At 46.0% G+C, this 18,983-nt stretch overlaps 1 protein-coding gene across 3 annotated transcripts in view; it reads left to right on the top strand.

The window, feature by feature from the left end:
- Positions 1–18,983, top strand: part of si:ch211-1i11.3 (mitogen-activated protein kinase kinase kinase 5) — a 139,857-nt gene that overhangs the window by 99,372 nt on the left and 21,502 nt on the right. For all 3 annotated transcript variants that reach the window (XM_052036131.1, XM_052036129.1, XM_052036132.1), the window contains 8 exons: positions 444–601; positions 1,224–1,389; positions 2,242–2,407; positions 2,499–2,658; positions 9,389–9,571; positions 11,111–11,216; positions 15,234–15,477; positions 18,831–18,943. In XM_052036131.1, coding sequence (XP_051892091.1) covers positions 444–601; positions 1,224–1,389; positions 2,242–2,407; positions 2,499–2,658; positions 9,389–9,571; positions 11,111–11,216; positions 15,234–15,477; positions 18,831–18,943 — 1,296 coding nt within the window. The remainder of the gene's footprint in view (positions 1–443; positions 602–1,223; positions 1,390–2,241; positions 2,408–2,498; positions 2,659–9,388; positions 9,572–11,110; positions 11,217–15,233; positions 15,478–18,830; positions 18,944–18,983) is intronic.

The following is an 18,983-nucleotide window of genomic DNA, read 5'->3' as shown; positions in this document are numbered from 1 at the left end:
TCCAGCACCCTCTCTGCCTGTGCTGCCTTTCATGGATTTTTGGATTTGTACCCAAGGTTCCTCTGTTCATCAACCCTCCTTATGACCTTACCATTTACTGTGCATGTCCTCTCTGTTCAATATTGACTGTGTATTGGGCTGATATGGATCTTTACAGCCACAGACCAGTGCTTGTGGCATTGATATACGAGGGTCTACCTCTGTCAGCATGGGGTGTAGTGACATGAGGTTTCGAGCTCTGGCTGAGATGGCATTGAGTTTAGTGGCGTGGGCTGTGATGGGGTAGGGGGTGAAGTAGTACTGGGTGTATCGGTGCGCTGGGTATGATGGAATGGAATTTGGTGGTGCTAGGAGTGATGTTGCTGGGATTGATGGCAATGGTGTGGTGTTGCTGGGTTTACATTGGTCTCTGTGTTAGTTTTTCTGCATCCTTCGTACTCCAGGAACCCTTCAGTACATGGCCCCTGAAATCATCGACAAGGGACCAAGAGGTTACGGGAAGCCTGCAGATATCTGGTCCCTGGCCTGTACTGTCATTGAAATGGCCACAGGAAAGCCACCCTTCTTTGAACTGGGAGAGCCCCAGGCTGCTATGTTTAAGGTAAGCAGACTGGTGATGTGATCTAGTTGTATAGAGACAAGGAAAACACATAGATCTGGGGATTTACTTCTGTGACTCCTGTGTGTGGAGTTCAGGTATTTATCCCTCCCACCTCCAACCATGTCTCAATATCCCAGGGCAGCTTTCCATCTGGAAAAATGTAGTCTTGGACATGCTCCCCATATGTCTGTAGTCCAACTGCTTCAGGGCAGAATGATGAGGAAGGGTGATATGATCAATGGTCACTTGATCTTTGACTCCAAGTCCACGTACATTAGTGGTGTAAAGCCAGCTCTTGCCTGGGGTGTTCGTGCCTGTAGTATCAGAATGAATGGCAGAGCAGGGGGAAACCCTACCATCATTCTGGAGCAAGGTCAGGTGTCTGACACTGCGTGTGTGCTCTGACAACTAGCATTAGAGAGTGAGAGTACCTTGTATAATGATAGGATTTGTGTATGCAGTTATGTATCACATCTACCTGTCACAGCACTGGAACAGTGGTGAGCTGGTGTCAAATGTGGTAAGTTAATAATGCAAGTTGACTGTGTAATGTTTCACAGTTCTTAATGTGTTAGTGAGCAGTTTGCTTCCCAGCTTTGATGTCCTGTTTGTTTGACTGTAGGTGGGAATGTTTAAGATCCACCCGGAGATCCCGGAGTCGATGTCTCTGGAGGCAAAGACCTTCCTTCTACATGGCTTTGAGCCTGATCCTGATAAACGGGCCACAGCCGCAGAGCTCCTCAAGGACATATTCCTAAGCCGGAAGAAAAAACCACCCCCAAAGCCAGGTATGGGGATGACTGGGAACTGAACCTGGTCTGCTGTGGGAATGGGGCTGAGTAAGGTGGTGAGTGACAGGTTACAGAGGCAGAGAGACCAAGTGAAAGAAAGGAGCAAGAGGAAGGACATTAAATGGAAGGCAGAGGAATTGGATGAGATTGGAATGGGAAGCAGGTGAACAGAGTTGGATGGCACGGAGAGGATTTGGATGAAATCAGAAAGAGACTGAGGTGAAGGGAAGCAAGTATGACAGAATGAGAAAGGAACCGGGGTAGAGCATCGAATAGGAATTGAAGGAATGGGAGAAGAAATGGAGCTGTGGGAGTGAACAAACACGGGAAGCAGAAAATGGAACTAAATGGAAATAACCTGGGGAGGAAGCTTTGTGATTGGGAATGAGGAGGATGAGACAATGGGGAAAGGGATTGAATGGGATTGGTGTAGGAGGGTGGTTAATGGTTGGTATGGACTTGACGGGCCAAAGGGCCTTTCCGCCTGCAGATCACACTCTGATTCTCTGACACACCCGGAAGAAGCCTACATGTTGCAGGGAGAAGTTGGAAACTCCACACAGCTAGCACCAGGGAGTCAGGCTTGACCCCAGGTCACCGGAGCTGTGAAGCAACAGCTCCACTGGCTGCACCACAGTGCCACCCCTTTCTCTTACAGTAATGTCTTGAGGTGATGCAAGTCCTCTCTCACAACTCATCATAGCACTGTGCATCCTGTTCCACCCAACCTCCAGACACTTGGGAGTCAACTCTGCTGTCCCTAGCTGCCACCTTTGGCCTTTCACCCCCAGAACATGCCCCTCCTGTCACTGCTTCAAAAGAACTGACGATTTCCTCCTCTTTCTCCAGGTGAATTTTATCACAGTCTGTCAGTCCCCGCATCGGGACACCTCAAGAACGGAGTCGACAGCCGCCAGCCCTTAGATTTCAGGCACATCCAACCCGTGCTGTCACGAAGCTGCTCGATCCCTGTGCTGTCTGGCAAGTGTAGCTCCCCACAGCAGGAGTTCCACAGGTAACGGCCCCTCGTAAGTATTGATTCTCATTGTTTTTTTTTGCCGGGATTGATTTAATCAGTGCCCCTGTCGTCCTCCTCCTCCTCGCAGCGTGCCTGAGGAACAGATGGATGACATCCCATCTTCGCCTGAAGAAAATGCCGCACTGTTCCTGTTGAAGAGGGACAGTGAGTGCAGGGCTACGCTCTTCAAGATACTAACAGAGGACTGTGAAACTGTGGTCTGCAATATTGTGGAAGCTCAGGCTCAGGTACACAAATGGCACTGCTGGGGGGTGGTAACTGTCAAAGTATATCTGGGTGAAGGTGAATGGACTAATCTGTGATGAAAGGTCGCTGATGTGAAACTTCACATTTTATTTCATATTTCCTTATGACATAGGAGACCATTCAGCCCATCGAGTCTATGCCAGCCCACAGAGCAATCCCATCGGTCCCATTTCCCCACTTATTCCCCTGTAACCTATTCTCTCTCACATGCCCATCAACTTCTTGACAGGACACAAGAGACTGCAGATGCTAAAATCTAGAGCGACAAGCAATCTGCTGGAGGAACTCTGTGGGGGGGAAAGGAATTGTCAATGTTTTGAGTCAAAGCAATGCATCAAGACTCTCCTGTACTCTCCTTCCACGCACCGAACACTGGGGGCAACTTACAGTGACCGACCAACCTACCAACCATCCCGCACGTTTTCAGGATGTGGGAAGAAACCGGAACACCCAGAGGAAACCCGCGTGGTCACAGGGAGAACGTGCAAACTCCACACAGCTCAGGATCAAACCCAGGTCACTGGAGCTGGCAGTCTCAGCACCACCTGCTGCACCACTGTCCTGCCCACAAAACATTTTGCTTTCCTCTGATACTCCATATTGAGCAGGGAGTTCCCTGTGCTTTCTGTTGATATTTCAGATTTCCAGAGCCGCCAATATTCTGCACTTGTTTTGGTCTGGGAAGGTTTACGTCTTCCTTCCAGGTGGTGTGTGTGGTCGGTAAACTCGCTCTTCCCCTTAGCCAAGTCCCTATTGATGGAGCTATCTATCTTCAGTTTTATACTGTTTTATACTACATAGAACATAGAACATTACAGCACAGTACAGGTCCTTCGGCCCACAATGTTGTGCCGACATTTTATCCTGCTCTAAGATCTATCTAACCCTTCCCTCCCACATAGCCCTCCATTTTTCTATCATTCATGTGGCAATCCAAGAGTCTCATACATGTCCCTGATGTATCTGCCCCCACAACCTCTGCAGGCAGTGCATTCCACGCACCCACCACTCTCTGTGTAAAAAAAAACTTAGCTCTGACATCCCACTTATACCTTCCTCCAATCAAGTTAAAATTATGCCCCCTTGTGTTAGCCATTTTCGCCGTGGGAAAATGTCTCGGACTGTCCACTCGATCTATGCCTCTTATCACCTTGTACACCTCTGTCAAGTCACCTCTCATCCTACTTCTCTCCAAAGAGAAAAGCCCAAGCTCACTCAACCTATCCTCATAAGAGAAGGTCTCCAATCCAGGCAGCATTCCTGGTAAACCTCCTCTGCACCCTCTATAAAGTTTCCACATCCTTCTTATAATGAGGCAACCAGAACTGAACACAATACTCTGAGTATTGTACTATCTTTTCTGCGGAGGAGGTTGAATTTATGGGAAGGAAAACCCTTTCCACTTATAGCACTGTGTCAGCAACCCAATTACACCTTAGACTAAAGGTAGAATAAAGCCTCTCCTCCTGACCCCTCCCTAGCCAGCAGTTCAGTTTCGACTGCTTAGCACCCTGCCTCAGGATTCTACAGCTGCCCCCCTCCCTCATGCTGCAGTGTGTATGATCTACTAGTTTATTATGGTAATTAGAGATGAAACAATTCCATAGTGAATAAATCTAGTGATAAGGAGCAAGGAGAAGAAAGTGGATTTGGGGTACAGCTAACAGCAATCTAATTGAAGAGCAGATCAGCATGAAGATTCTGAGTGATTTCCAATATTCTTTTGGTGAAAGTGTGAATGGAATTTTTGACCCAGTGATGAAGAAGCAATGATGGACAATCCAAGTCAGCACAGAGGTGACGCTGCCCTTCTTGTCTGCTTTGTTGGTGGAGGCCACAAAGGAAAGAGTTTGTCTGGGAATATTGGTGTTGAGAGGTGTCAAGGCTTAGTAATGTGGTAGAAGAGGGAGAGTGGGGTAGGAGAAGCATCAGCACTGAAGAGGGATGGGAAGAGGCAATGAGCCAAAGGTCAGCAATGAGGCAAATGCTGAGGAGTGGTGGAGACTATGTGTAACTGGAGACCACGGCATTTGTAGTAGTCGCAGCAAGTGATTGCAGATGCTGGAAATCTGAAACAAACTGCTGTAAATACTCATCAGTTCAGGCAGCATCTGTGGAGAGAGAAACAGAGTTAGTGTTTCTGGAGATTAGGGAGTCAATGCCTTGGCCTTGAAGGTCACAGGATGGGCGAGATCAGGGTCTTGGGATCAGGATCACGATCGGGTGGGTGGTGTAGTGAAGACGTTGGTGCAGTACAGTGATTGGTGACTTGGATTGTCTATCACTGTTTCTTCTTCACTGGTCAAACCTTCCAATCATCCTGAAATCACATTTTGAGGAAGAGGCCCAGTGACATCTTCTAATGTTAAGCAGCTGACCTAGCTCTGTCAAACAGCTTAAATGACCACTTCTTCAGATGTTATTGGTGGAACTTGCTGTGCACACTTTGGCATTACCCATCATTAAGACAGTGGTTTGGCTCATTGCCTAGTTAACAGCAGCCAGTGAAAAGAAGTAAGGGTCAAGTGGAGCAGCCATTTTAGAGCAGCCATTTTGAGAGGGGCTGCTGTCTAGTCAAAGTGCTGCTGGTTGTCTAAGTGTGGGCTTTGTGAATGCCAGGCTTCAGTGAGGAGGGTGTGCAACATTAAGGTAAGGTGACAGTATGTTCTTATTCATTTTTTCTGTCTCTTTACTTTCCCTCAAAGCTTTTTAGTCATGGCAAGTGAGCTCAGACCTGCGTCATGCTCCTCCTGCGCAATGTGGGAACTCAGGGAGGCTGCCAGTGTCCCTGATGACCACATGTGCAGGAAGTGTGTCCAGCTGCAGCTCCTGACAGACCGTATGATGGCACTGGAGCTGCGCATGGATTCACTTTGAAGCATCCGCGATGCTGAGAATGTTGTGGATAACAGTGAGTTGGTCAGACCGCAGTTTAAAGGCTTGGGGAAAGATAAGGAATGAGTGACCAACAGACAGAGCAGTAGCAGGAAGGTAGTGCAGGAGTCCCCTGTGGTCATCTCCCTCCAAAACAAGACCGCTTTGGATACAGTTGGGGGAGGTGGCTCAGATCAGGGGAAGGCAGCAGTAGCCAGGATCATGGCACCGTGAGTGGCTCTGCTGCACAGGAGGGCAGGAAAGAGGGTGGCAGAGCTCTAGTGGTCGGGGATTCCATGGTAAGGGGAATAGACAGGAGCTTCTGTGGCCACAAACAGGACTCCCGGCTGGTGTGTTGCCTCCCAGGTGCAAGGGTCAGGAATGTCTCAGTGCGGCTGCAGAGCATTCTGGAAGGGGAAGGTGAACAGCCAGTTGTCGTGGTGCATGTAGGTACCAATGATACAGGAAAAAAGCGGGATGGGGTCCTACAAGCAGAATTCAGGGAGCTAGGAGATAGATTAAAAAGTCGGACCTCAAAGGTAATAATCTCAGGATTACTCCCTGTGCCGCATGCCAGTCAGAGTAGGAATAGCAGCACAGTTAGGATAAACGTGTGGCTTGAGCAGTGGTGCAGGAGGGAGGGTTTCAGATTCCTGGGGCATTGGAACCAGTTCTGGGGGAGGTGGGACCGGTACAGACCAGATGGTCTACACCTGGGCAGGACTGGGATCAATGTCCTTAGGGGATTGTTTGCTGCTGCTGTTGGGGAGGGTTTAAACTAATATGGCAGGGGGATGGGAATCCATGCAGAAAGATGGAGGGAAGCAAAGCAGAGACCAGAGCAAAGGTTAAAAAAGAGAAAATTGAGAGTGAAGTACAGAAAAGTCAAACGCAAAGGACACAAAAGTTTACTAGATTCTAAGAGAACAATGAGTATAAGGGCACTTTATCTGAATGCCTGTAGTATTCGAAACAAGGTCAGTGAACATGTGGCACAAATCAGTACAAAGGGGTATGATTTACTGGTCACTACAGAAGTGTGGCTGCAGGGTGGAGATGATTAAGGATTAAATATCCAAGGGTATCAGGTAATACAGAAGGATAGGCAGGAAGGTAAGGGAGGTGGGGTAGTGCTCTTAATTAAGAATGAGATCTGGGCGATAGTGAGAGACTACATAAGATCTAGGGAGCAGAATGTTGAGTCCGTCTGGATAGAGATTGGGAATAGTAAAGGGAAAAAAATCACTGGTAGGAGTTGTCTATAGGCCACTGAATAATAACATTACAGTGGGACAGGGAATAAACCGTGAAATATTTGATGCATGTAAGAATGGAATGACAGTTGTCATGGGGGACTTTAACTTCCACATAGATTGGGTGAATCAAGTTGGTCAAAGCAGTCTTGAGGAGGACTTCAGAGAATGCATCTTTGATAGATTTCTTGAACAGTATGTTAGTGAACCTATGAGGGAAAATGCCATATTAGCATACAAAGTTGCCAAGAATAGTGGGAAACTGGAAGATTGGGCAAACTTTAAAAAGCAACAAAGAACCACTAAGCAAGCAAGAGGGGAAGACAGATTATAAAAGTAAACTAGCACAAAATATAAAAACAGATAGCAGAAGTTTTTATAATTATATAAAGCGCAAGATGGTGGCTAAAGTCCCCTGGAAGATGAGAAGGGGGAATTAATATTGGGCAATGTGGAAATGTCCGAGGCCTTGAATGACTATTTTGTGTCAATCTTCATGGTGCAGGACATGTCTAACTTGCCAAAGACAGATGTTATGGATGCGATGGGAGGTGAGGACCTCAATACAATCGCTGTCACTGAAGAGGTAGTGATGAGCAAACTAGTGGGCCTAAAGGTAGACAAGTCCCCTGGTCCTGATGGGATGCATCCCAGGGTACTGAAAGAAATGGTGGAAGTTATAGTAGAGGCGCTTGTGAGAATTTACCAAAATTCCCTGGACTCTGGGCAGGTCCCGGTGGATTGGAAGATCACGAATGTCATTCCACTGTTTAAAAAGGGATGTAGGCAAAAGGCAAGCAACCAGAGGCCAGTTAGCTTAACGTCTGTAGTTGGGAAAATATTTGAAGCTATCATTAAGGAAGAAATAGCGAGACATCTGGATAGAAGTGGTTCCATTAGGCAGATGCAGCATGGATTCAGGAAGAGCAAGTCCTGTTTGGCAAACTTACTGGAGTTCTTTGAGGATACATTAACGACTTGGAAGAGGGGACTGAGTGTAGCGTATCTAAGTTTGCTGATGACACTAAACTGAGTGGAAAAACAAATTGTGCAGAGGATGTGGAGAGTCTGCAGAGAGATATAGATAGGTTAAGTGAGTGGGCAATGGTCTGGCAGATGGAGAACAATGTTGGTCAATGCGAGGTCATCCACTTTGGAAAGAAAAATAGAAGATCAGATTATTATTTAAATGGTGAAAGATTGCAGCATGCTGTTGTGCAGAGGGACTTGGAAGCGCTTGTGCATGAATCGCAGAAGGTTGGTTTGCAGGTGCAGCAGGTTATCAAGAAGGCAAATGGAATGTTGGCCTTCATTGCTGGAGGGATTGAGTTTAAGAACAGGGAGGTTATGCTGCAACTGTACAGGGTACTGGTGAGGCTGCACCTGGAGTACTGCGTGCAGTTCTGGTCTCCTTACTTGAGGAAGGATATACTGGCTTTGGAGGCTGTGCACAGGAGGTTGACCAGGTTATTTCTGGAGATGAGGGGGTTAGCCTGTGAGGAGAGATTGAGTCACCTGGGACTATACTCGCTGGAATTCAGAAGAATGAGAGGGGATCTTATAGAAACATATAAAATTATGAAAGGGACAGAAAAGATAGAGGCAGGAAGGTTATTTCCACTGGTAGGTGAGACTAGAACTAGGGGACATAGCCTCAAGATTTGGGGGAATAGATTTAGGATGGAGATGAGGAGGAGCAGCTTTTCCCAGAGAGTAGTGAATATGTGGAATTCTCTGCCCAGGGAAGCAGTAGAGGCTACCTCATTAAATATTTTTAAGACACAGTTAGATAGATTTTTGCATAGTAGGGGAATTAAAGGTTATGGGGAAAAGGCAGGTAGGTGGATCTGAGTCCACAGCCAGATCAGCCATGATCTTATTGAATGGCGGAGCAGGCTCGATGGGCCAGATGGCCTCCTCCTGCTCCTATTTCTTGTGTTCTTATTTGATTACCTTTCAGGAATGCTTCATTGGCTGCAAGATGATTTGGGACATCCTGTGATGCAATATAAATGCAAGTCTTTACTTTGTGATCTTCTTTTGGGGAGTCTATGAGACAAGGCTGAGGGTTCCCCTTTAGGGATGAAAGTGAAAAGACTATTGCCCCTCACACCCTTCCCATGCAATAATGATGCCCTTGGCAGGGGTATTTGAGTGTTGGAACAGGACGTGGTATCCATCTGACACGTAAGTGTAGCCGCTAGCGTAACACTTTACAGTGCCAGCGACCTGGGTTCAATTCCGGCTGCTGTCTGTATGGAGTTTGTACGTTCTCCCCGTGTCTGCATGGGTTTCCTCCGGGTCCTCTGGTTTCCTCCCACTTTCCAAAGACATACGGGTTAGGAAGTTGTGGGCATGCTATGTTGGCGCCGGAAACGTGGCGACACTTGCGGGCTGCCCCCAGAACACTCTACGCAACAGATGCATTTCACTGTGTGTTTCGGTGTACACGTGACTAATAAAGAAATCTTATCTTATCTGCTCCTTCTGAAGAAAAATAGTTCCAGGACCTGTGTTGTGTTATCTCTTGTGTTGCTCCCACACAATTCATTCAAGTTAATTTTTTGTTTTTGTTTGAAACCAGAGCTCTGACCGTAAGTTAACGTGTGAACACATCCGGCATCTGGTCACCTGTCTGAAGAACTACATTCGCTCTCCGGACCGCAAGTTCATTGTGAAAGCCTTGTCCAGCCTGAAGACAGAGCTGCACCTTGATAAGGGAGCACTCAATGAGATCCAGATTGTCCTTTTCACCTTCCAGGATGCTGTAAGTTCGCACTTGATGAGGCAGCCGTGATGGATACTCTTGGCTCATGGTTGGAATTTCCCCTCTTTCAGCTCCTACCCCACCCCCTGGTATTCCATAGTGACTTTAAGAGGTTCCTCGTGGTTCAGTGAGTAAATGTTCAAGTAAGGAACTACAGCTCTGTATTAGATGGGGGCATCTGTGCAGTGGGAGTGGTGGTGCAGTGCTCTATAGTGGCGGGATTTTGGAATGTGCTATGCAGTGGACTGTGTAACGAGGGGAGTGCTGTGTGCTGGATTACTCCAGGTTTAGCCGCTTACGCATGGATACCATGTGCAGGGCCGCTGTGTTCAGACCAGGTGTAAGAAATTATTCTGGAGTTATGGAATTATACAGATATCAGGCATTAATTAAAGTGAGAACCAGTCTTCAAAGAAAACCTGTTCATAATTTAACTTCCACTGATGCTTAAAGACCATCAAAACCAGTCATCGAGTGTGGGATATTCTGATTCTGTACCATTGTAACAATGCAGAGGAAGACAGTGGATGAATGTTCATCCTTATTGAAACCTTCATGATGAGATTAGGGAAGACTTTAAGTGGCCATCTCCTGTATTAACATGTTGCTAAAGACATATCCTTGCCACTTAATACACAGTTCAGAACATGTTGTTTTGTTATTTAATATTCTGGCTGTTTGTACATTCAGGGAGCCACCCTCAACACTGCAAGGAAAGAGGTATATTTTGGGTGTCTGGTGTTTGTTTGAAATACCAGTGGATGGTCTGAGAGGCTCTGAGCACAAAACACTTGATGCCCATATACTATAGTGACTGTGGTAATATAATGACAATAAAAGTTCTGCAATTGTTAGTATTCTAACTGTGTCAGTAATGATGACCATTAAGGTAATGAATTATTGTCTAAAGCCCTCTGATTCACTTCTGTCTACCATCCTGAGCCTGATTTGACCTGTATGAGACTTGAGACCCATAACAGTGTGGCTGGCTCTGAATTCTCCTCTGATGTAGTCAGTGAAAGACAGCATTGGACATGAGGGAAGCCTGTCATTCCAGCAAAGTCCTCCACCCTAACATCTATAGATGTGTCAAAATTGGAAGAGATAACCCATAGATTTTATGGTCAAATATACTACACTTTGCAACCAAGGTCTCAGACTCCATTATATAACCATCACTAGTTCATTTCTACACAGCATCAGGTTGGACTTTTCACTGCGTTGGCCCACGAATAGGCTAGAAGGGCTGAATGGCCTACTCTTGATCTTATTTCTTATGTTCTTAAATGCCATTATCATGTTTCACTCCGCGGTAGGTACGTTTCCAATTGCAAAATGCTGAAATAAACAGCACTTTATGAGTTAAATTCTAGGCCAGTGTTTGTTGAAATGTTAGTATCAGAATTTTGCATGATTTATGGAAGGCAAAAGTCGGAGGCTGGCCAGCTGGTCAATACATTGTCCTTGAGATGGGGGGAGGAATCTCCTGTAGTTCACAGAAAAGTTATTAGCCCTTATTAATAAGGTTCTTCTTTCTAGGTGAGAAAAGTTCTTCGACAGCACCAGATTAAACCACACTGGATGTTTGCCCTGGACAACATCATTCGCAAGGCTATGCAGATAACCTTTGCTGTTCTAATCCCAGGTATGTGATAGGAACAGTGCTCATTATATCTTCATCCAGCATCTCCATTGCAAGCGACTATTTTCTAACAGCCTAACTCAAAATAGAGCTTATTCTGCAGCGGCCCCTGATTAGCTTAGGGTAGTTTAGCAGGTTAGCAACTCAAATGTCTGTTCGACTGGTCAAATCCTCTGGAATTGAAGATGAGGGTCCAACTGCTCACCGTGGGAAGATGTCTCACCTCAGAAACTCATAGATTGATACAGCAAGGAAACTGGTCCTTCGGCCCATCGAGCCTGTGCTGACCATCAACTACCCATTTACACTGATCCTACATTAATCCTGTTTTTTTATTCTCCCCACGTTCTCATCAAATCCCCTCACTCACTTACACACTGTGGCCAATTAATCCACCGACTTGCACATTTTTGGGATGTGGGAAGAAACCAGAGCATCCAGAGGAAACCCACTGGTAACAGAAAGAACATGCAGACACCATATAGACAGTGCCAGGGGTCGGGATTGAACCCAGGTCGCTGGAACTGTGAGGTAGCAGCTCTACTAGCTGTGCCACTGTGCACTTTGTCTTGGATGGCATCAAACCCTTTGAGTGTTACTGAAGCTGCACTGACACAGACGAGTGGAAAGCATTGCACTGCATTCTGGATTGCTTGTAGTTAGTGATAGTTCTGGTGAATCAGGAGGGGAGTCTTTCACCATGCAATACCCAGCCTCCGACCTGCTCTTGTAACATTATTTGTATATCTCATCCACTTATGTTTCTAGTCAATACTGATCTCTAAAGTAGCCAATGTCAGGGTGCTCAGGGATGGTAATACCATTTAATATCAAGTTGAGTTGGTCAGCCCTTCTCTTGTTGGAGATAGTTTTGGCTTGGCACTGACAAGTCTTTTTCTTGACACATTCATAGACTCATACAACACAGAAACAGGCCCTTCTGCCCACTAAGTCTGCCCCAAACTATTTCACAAAGCTACTTTATCTTCCTCACTTGTTACCTGCAAATATTGCTTGCCATTTATTGAACCAAAACTGAATTTTGCCCAGAACTTGCTGAGTACGGGCACATATTACATCATTATCTGAAGATCCAAAGCTGAACAAAGAGCTGTTCTGAGGATTAATGAAGTAAGCTTAACATCATGTGACTAGCAGTGAACATCCCAACTTGCAGTGGAAGAAAGGCCTTTGATGAAGCAGCTACCCAGACACTGACCTGGGGAACACCTGCAGGTGTCCTGGGACTGTAACCACTTTGTTTTGTGTGAGATAGGACTTCCCATTAACACTGCCTTTAATCAGCCTGCTGGATATCACACTCTGTCAGAGGCTGCCCTTGTCCATATTTTGATCAAGGTTGTGATGAGGTCTGGAACAAACTGGTGCCAGCAGAACCCAAAGTGGGTGTCAGTGAGCAGGTTATTGGTGAGTAAATACCACTTGATGATGTAATATGTGATGCCCTTCCATCAGTTTGGTGATTGACAGTAGACTGATGGGCAGAAGTTAGTCCCATTCTGCAACTTCTTGCCTAAAGGTGCAGCTGGTTCTAGAGCAGAAACGTCCAGCGATAGTCAGGGTCTGTCGGGGTCACTACTGTATCCAGTGCTCACAGCTGTTTCTCAGTATCACATGGAGTGAGTCAAATTAATTGAAGGCGGGTATTTGTGGCAGTGGGGATCTCAGGAGGGAGCTGTGAGGATCAGAACTGGTGGGGGTAGGTCTGTCACTATAACTCTGCAGTACTGTATTGAAGGTCACAGGTTTGTCACTGTAACACTGGGATCTAATACTGTGGGCACGTCTCATATACAACACAGAACTACACTGGTGGGTACAGGTCTGTCATTGTCTAACACTAGGATACAGAACCTGGTTCAGCTGTGTCCCTCTGTAGGAGTTGGGGCTCCATGCTGTAGAGCACAGACTTCAGTACTGTGGCGTTCTCCTGGTGGTGATAGATCTCTCATCAGCTCAAACTGTGATTTGAAGGGCGGTTAGATTCCTTGAACCCCATCTTCCCAGATTTTACTCTCATCTTAGACAGGGATATGCATATTAACTGGAAAGGTGGTGAGTATTGAGAGTGGTCAGGAAGGAAATGTGTCCAGTTTCCTGACCAGGGGAAATTCTTAGAAGGAGTTAACTGCCTGCTTAGCTTTCATGTATTTTTCTGAATGGGTTGGACACAATATATATCTTGTGAGCAGGCCTTGAATGTGGCTTTAATTGTAAATCTGTCTTCCTGCAAAAAAAGTTATGTACCTAGATATATGCTATCTAAACTCATCAAACCTCCCCTCAGCCTGCTGTGCTCAAGAGAGAACAGCCCAGCGTCCTATCCTATCTCAGTGCGCCTTCTAAATGGCATTTAACATGGAGATTCATCAGCTGAGGGAAGGCATTGGCAGTAATCAGCAGGAGGTGTGTATGCCCATGTTTGACCTGATGCCATGACTCTTCTTGACTGCATATCACTGTGCCACCACCTCTGGTGGGTCTGTCCTGTCCTGATGTTGCAGGTTGATTTGTGGTACAGCTGTTGAGATTTTGGCCCAGCCACTTCACCAGCAATGAATGAGGAGGACTGTATAAACAACAGTCCTGAGTGTGACCTTGTCTGAAGCTGCTGTGCGGTGTGGTCTGTGGCAGGTTGTGACAGAGCAGTTAACGATCGACCACATTGGTGTGGGTCTGGAGTCACGTGTAACCAAGGCAGATTTCCTTCCCTAAAGGAGACAAGGTTGTTTCATTCTACAACAGCCCAGTTGTTCTTGTATTGTCATCATTTAAGTTCCTGCTTTATTGATCAATTCAACTTAAATCTCCCAGCTGTCTTGGAGGCTTTGAATTTGAGTCTCTGGAACATATCCAGATTTTTGGATTACTGGGTCATCTGTGCTGCAAGCTTTGAAGTACAGAACCCGTCAACCAGTCACCTACCACCAATTCCTTGCACTCTCTGTGCTGCACTCAGAGTCTCTGTACAGCACAACTGTGCTGTCGTGTTCTATGTTCTTATGGATGAAACTAGATACAAAATATCCTGTGGCATTATTCTAAAAAAATACTGGGATTCATCATTAAAATTAGTGAAATCTGAACCTGCCTTCTGGGGAGAATAAAATGGGACGAGTGCAGGATTAGTGTGAATGAAAGGTTGATGGTCAGCATAGGTTCAGTGTGCTGAAGGGCCTGTTTCCATGCTGTATGACTCTCTCTCTCTCCCTCTCTCTCTCTCTCTCTCTCTCTATCTCCCCTCCCCCCCCCCCCCCCCCCCCACATAATTTCCTCAGAGAGACAGGAAACAGAAAAGAGATCCAAGGTTATTATGAGGTGCAATTGTGCGGACAATTCAGTATGGACTGGGGACAGTGATCCTGTGGTGCTGATGTCTGGTGGCTTGTGCTAACAACATTGTGCTCCGTGAGGACTGTCTGTTAGCATGGGCCCAGCATGATTGAACACCTTGGTGGGAAGTGGGAAGTAAAGTGAAGGAGGTGGCAGGAAAATAAGAAGAGACTCTGAAATAAAAACCAAAAATGGTGGAAACACTCAGCAGGTCAGGCAGCAACTGTGGAGAGAGAAACAGGCAGCTTTTCAGTTGTCAGAACTGGGAAAGAGTGAGATACAGGTAGGAGGAGGGATGTGTAGAAGAAACAGAATGTCCATGAAAGGGGGATTCGAAATGGCTTCATGAGGACACTAATTAACACATTAAGCTTCTTAGTCCATGCAACGTGTCACTAAGGTAAGGTGGGGGGACCTGCCTGGCAGAGTAGACTTATACAAGCAGGTTAAGAAAAACTGATACAACACCATAGAAAGACAGAGAGTGAAAGATGTTGGAAAAACTCAGCAGGTCAAGCAGCATCTGTGGAAAGAGAAGCAGTTAACTGTTCTAGGTGCTGCCTGACCTGCTGAGCTTTTCCAGCATTTTCCATTTTTATCTCAGATTTTTGGCAACTGTAGTGTTTTTTTGATTCTCAACATGAAACTCTGATTTCCTTCTTTCAGAGCTGAAGCTGCAGATGGAGACCTCGTCCGACCAGGAGAGAGACGAACAAGGCACAGATGACTTTCCGGGCAAATGGAGCGGGAGTCTCGGTGACGTGGGGGAGACGGACGTGCTGGAGCTCCAGAACGACGGCGCAGGGACCTCGGGTGTGAGCACACTCAGTCGCTCAGTGTCATATGATTCCCAGCAGAACACTTGCCCTCTCATCCTGCAGCTTAGCCGACTGAGGGCAGAAACAAATCGGTACGAGGTGGTGGAAGGTACAGGCGGATGGAAAATTACACAGCTGCAAAGGGCAAACTCTCCAACACAACCCTTGACCATGTTGGCTTGCTGCCCTACCAACAAGCGCCAATGGCATGCTTGCCTTCATTGGTCGGGGCATTGAGTATAAGAGTCAGGAAGTCGTGTCGCAGCTGTATAAAACTTCGGTTAGGCTGCACTTGGAGTATTGCGTGCAATTCTGGTCGCCCCATGGCAGGAAGGATGTTAGAGGCTTTGGAAAGAGGTTTACCAGGATGCTGCATGGATTAGAGGGTATGAGTGACAAGGAGAGGTTGGGCAAACATGGGTTGTTTTCGCTGGAATGTCGGAGGCTGAGGGGAGACCTGATAGAAGCTTATAAAATTATGAGAGGGATAGCTAGGGTAGACAGTCAGAATCCTTTTTTCCCAGGTAGAAATGTAAGTGCTAGAGGACATGAATTTAAGGTGAAAGGGGGAGAGTTTAAGGGAGATGTGCAGGGCAAGTTTTTTTACACAGAGAGGTGGGTGCCTGGAACGGGCTGCCAGGGGTGATGGTAGAAGCAGATATGGTAATGGTGTTCACGAGGTTTTAAGATAGGCACATGAATATGCAGGGAATGGAGAGATATGGATCATGTGGAGGCAGGATAGATTTAGTTTAATTCGCCATTGTGTTCAGCACAGACATGGTGGTCTGTAGGGCCCATTCCTGTGCTGTACTGTTCCAAGTTCTATGTTCTAAGGGAGCAGGAGGAGGCTAGTGAACCCTTTTAAGTCTCTTACACCCAGTCAGGCCAAACACCATCTGTACTTGGCTGTCTTTCTTCACCAACAGCTCCTTCTGTCTTAGTTTTAGTCTTGATGTTGTCCTGGGATCTACAGCCATTTGGGAGAAAGTCCCAGATTTCCACCTCTCTTTGCATGGAATAGTACCTTTGGGTTGTATTTGTGTGTGACCTGCCTCGAATTTTCAGACTATCCCTCCTCATACTTGATTCCCCCTCTTGAAGGAACAATTTCTCCACATCTGCCCTTTTTAAACAACCCGATTGAATCACCCTTCAACCTCGGGTGTGTAGGCTAAACTTCTGACACTTGCCTTTGTAATTTATCTTGCAAACCTAGGTGGCTTGGGACCCTGTTAGCTAGGCAGAGGACAGTGGGTTAGGAGCTGCAGTTGGGTGGGTTTTCTCTGCGGAATCTCAGGAAGAAAGAAGTGACCTGGATGGACCCCCAACAACAGCCGATTCTTAGCGCTGGTCTCCTTCAGAAGGCTACAGATATTCCAATCACTGTGGCAACTATCTGTTTGCTGGAGCAGTTGGCATGGCGACTGTAAGGCTCAGACAGTCTTCATTTGATCTGATTGTAAGTAATTCAAAGAATATCAGTGGTAAAGAGACTGAGTAAAGTAACCCAGTCACTTGAAGCTGATCTGTGAGACTATCCCAAACCAGTAGCTTTAATGTGAGATTAATCTATCCCAGGGAGAGTATTCCCATGAGGTGAATCCATCCTAGTAAGGATATAGGCTGCTTCATTTTACTAATCATACATTGAACCAGTCAAGGCCACCTATTAGGCTATGATACAAATCTGCAAGTGATGGTTGTGAGTCCAGACGGGTGTGTACACCAGGACTGCTGTGGAGACTCCAAGAACTGAAGATTAATTTCCCAGAAAGCACTGCACTGACCTAGGAGAACCAGCATTGGAAATAGTTGGGATGAAGGTTTAAATTTTCTTTTAGTACATTTGTTTAGTCTAGTTGTAAAGTTCTCAGACATAAGGTAGAGAACTGCTTTTGTTTTTATCTCCGATTTTCAGCATGCCTTTTTTTTATTTTCACTGTTAGGAGTTGTGCATCCTTGTGTGCACTATGCAGTGAATCGTATATGTACCAGGGAACTGGGCACCAAGTCATGTGTGTACAAGGCAGTAATTCACATATACATACAGTAGGCAATGATTTACAGGTACATGTTCATGTGTACAGGAGGCGATGATTGTGAGGAGTTTTGCATTCATGTGTGCACCAGGCAGTGATTCACGTGTACACTGCTCAGTGACCCTCTTGCACATCAGGTTGTGAATTCCAAAACTTATCTCTGTCTCAGGTCTTGCTAAACCAGTTATTGTAAACATAAGTACAGATTTGACTTAAGAAATAACTACTTCTGCATGTGAATGCCAAATTTAAAGCTTGATAATTTTTAAGCAAATTGCCAGTTGTAAAAGCTGCAATCATTAGTGTAAAATTCCTGATCCACTGTTTCAGGATCAGATCCAATTGAAAGTTAGATGTAATAGTTCAGTTTGCACTATTCAATGAGATACTTCAGCCATAGCCTCTGATGTCATGCTATTCCAGCCTCACACTCGCACAACCCCTTGTATTGACTGGGATTTTGCAGTCTCTGTCAGTGAACTGTGCAAATTGGTGGTTGGCCCTCAATTTTTAAAAAGGTTTAAACCATCCTGCTTCTTGTGTTCACCTCCCTCTCTGGTTTCTCCTGTGCTCTCTCAATCTCAGTAACCTCTTTTAACCCTCTGAGATCTCTGCTCTCCTTCAACTTGCATCTACTCTCAGTTTTAATCACACCACTAAATAGTGACCGTGCCTGCAGGTTTCATATCCCAGGCTCTTTACATTTCTTTTCCTAAACCTTCCTGTGTCTCTGCCCTAAGATACTGCATTAAAAACTGCTTCTTTGACCAAGCCTTTGGCAACCTTTCCTACTGTCTCCTTTGTCTCAGTCAAGTATTGCTGATAATACACCTGTGAAAACAGGTTAGAGGTGTACAAAATATTAAGAGGAATAGATAGAGTGGACAGCCAGCGCCTCTTTCCCAGGGCACCAATGCTCAATACAAGAGGGCATGGCTTTAAAGTAATGGGTGGGAAGTTCAAGGGAGACATCAGAGGAAGGTTTTTTACCCAGAGAGTGGTTGGGGCATGGAATGCACTGCCTGGGGCGGTGGTGAAGGCAGGTACATTGGTCAAATTCAAGAGATTACTAGATAGGCATATGGAGGAATTTAAAATAGAGGGATACGTGGGAGGAAAGGGTTAGATAGTCTTAGGCGAGGTTTAAAGGTCGGCACAACATTGTGGGCCGAAGGGCCTGTATTGTGCTGTACTGTTTTATGTACTAAGACTTATGGGACATTTTGCTACATGGGTATTGCTATGTAAATGCAAGTTCTTACCTGTATAGACAGAATGTGGATGTGCATTGCCCTTTGGGCTGGCCCTAGGTCTGATCCTAGCTGCAAGCTGTAGAGGGCTGAAGAGAGGAGGGATTGGGAACTAACTACAGAAATCACCTGTATTAAACTTCTGCTTTACAGCCTTCTGGAAGACCTTGCAGAGAAAGAGACCGAGTACCAACAACTACTGTTGCAAGCTCTTCAGCAGAAAAACCACGTCATTGAACTACTACAAAAAAGATCAGAATCCGTGGGTAAGTGAGGGATAATTGAAGCAGAAAACAGGTGACCGGA

This window comes from Pristis pectinata, chromosome 22 (assembly GCF_009764475.1).
Source record: "Pristis pectinata isolate sPriPec2 chromosome 22, sPriPec2.1.pri, whole genome shotgun sequence".
Lineage (NCBI taxonomy): Eukaryota > Metazoa > Chordata > Chondrichthyes > Rhinopristiformes > Pristidae > Pristis > Pristis pectinata.
This window is presented reverse-complemented; position numbering and strand designations above follow the sequence as displayed.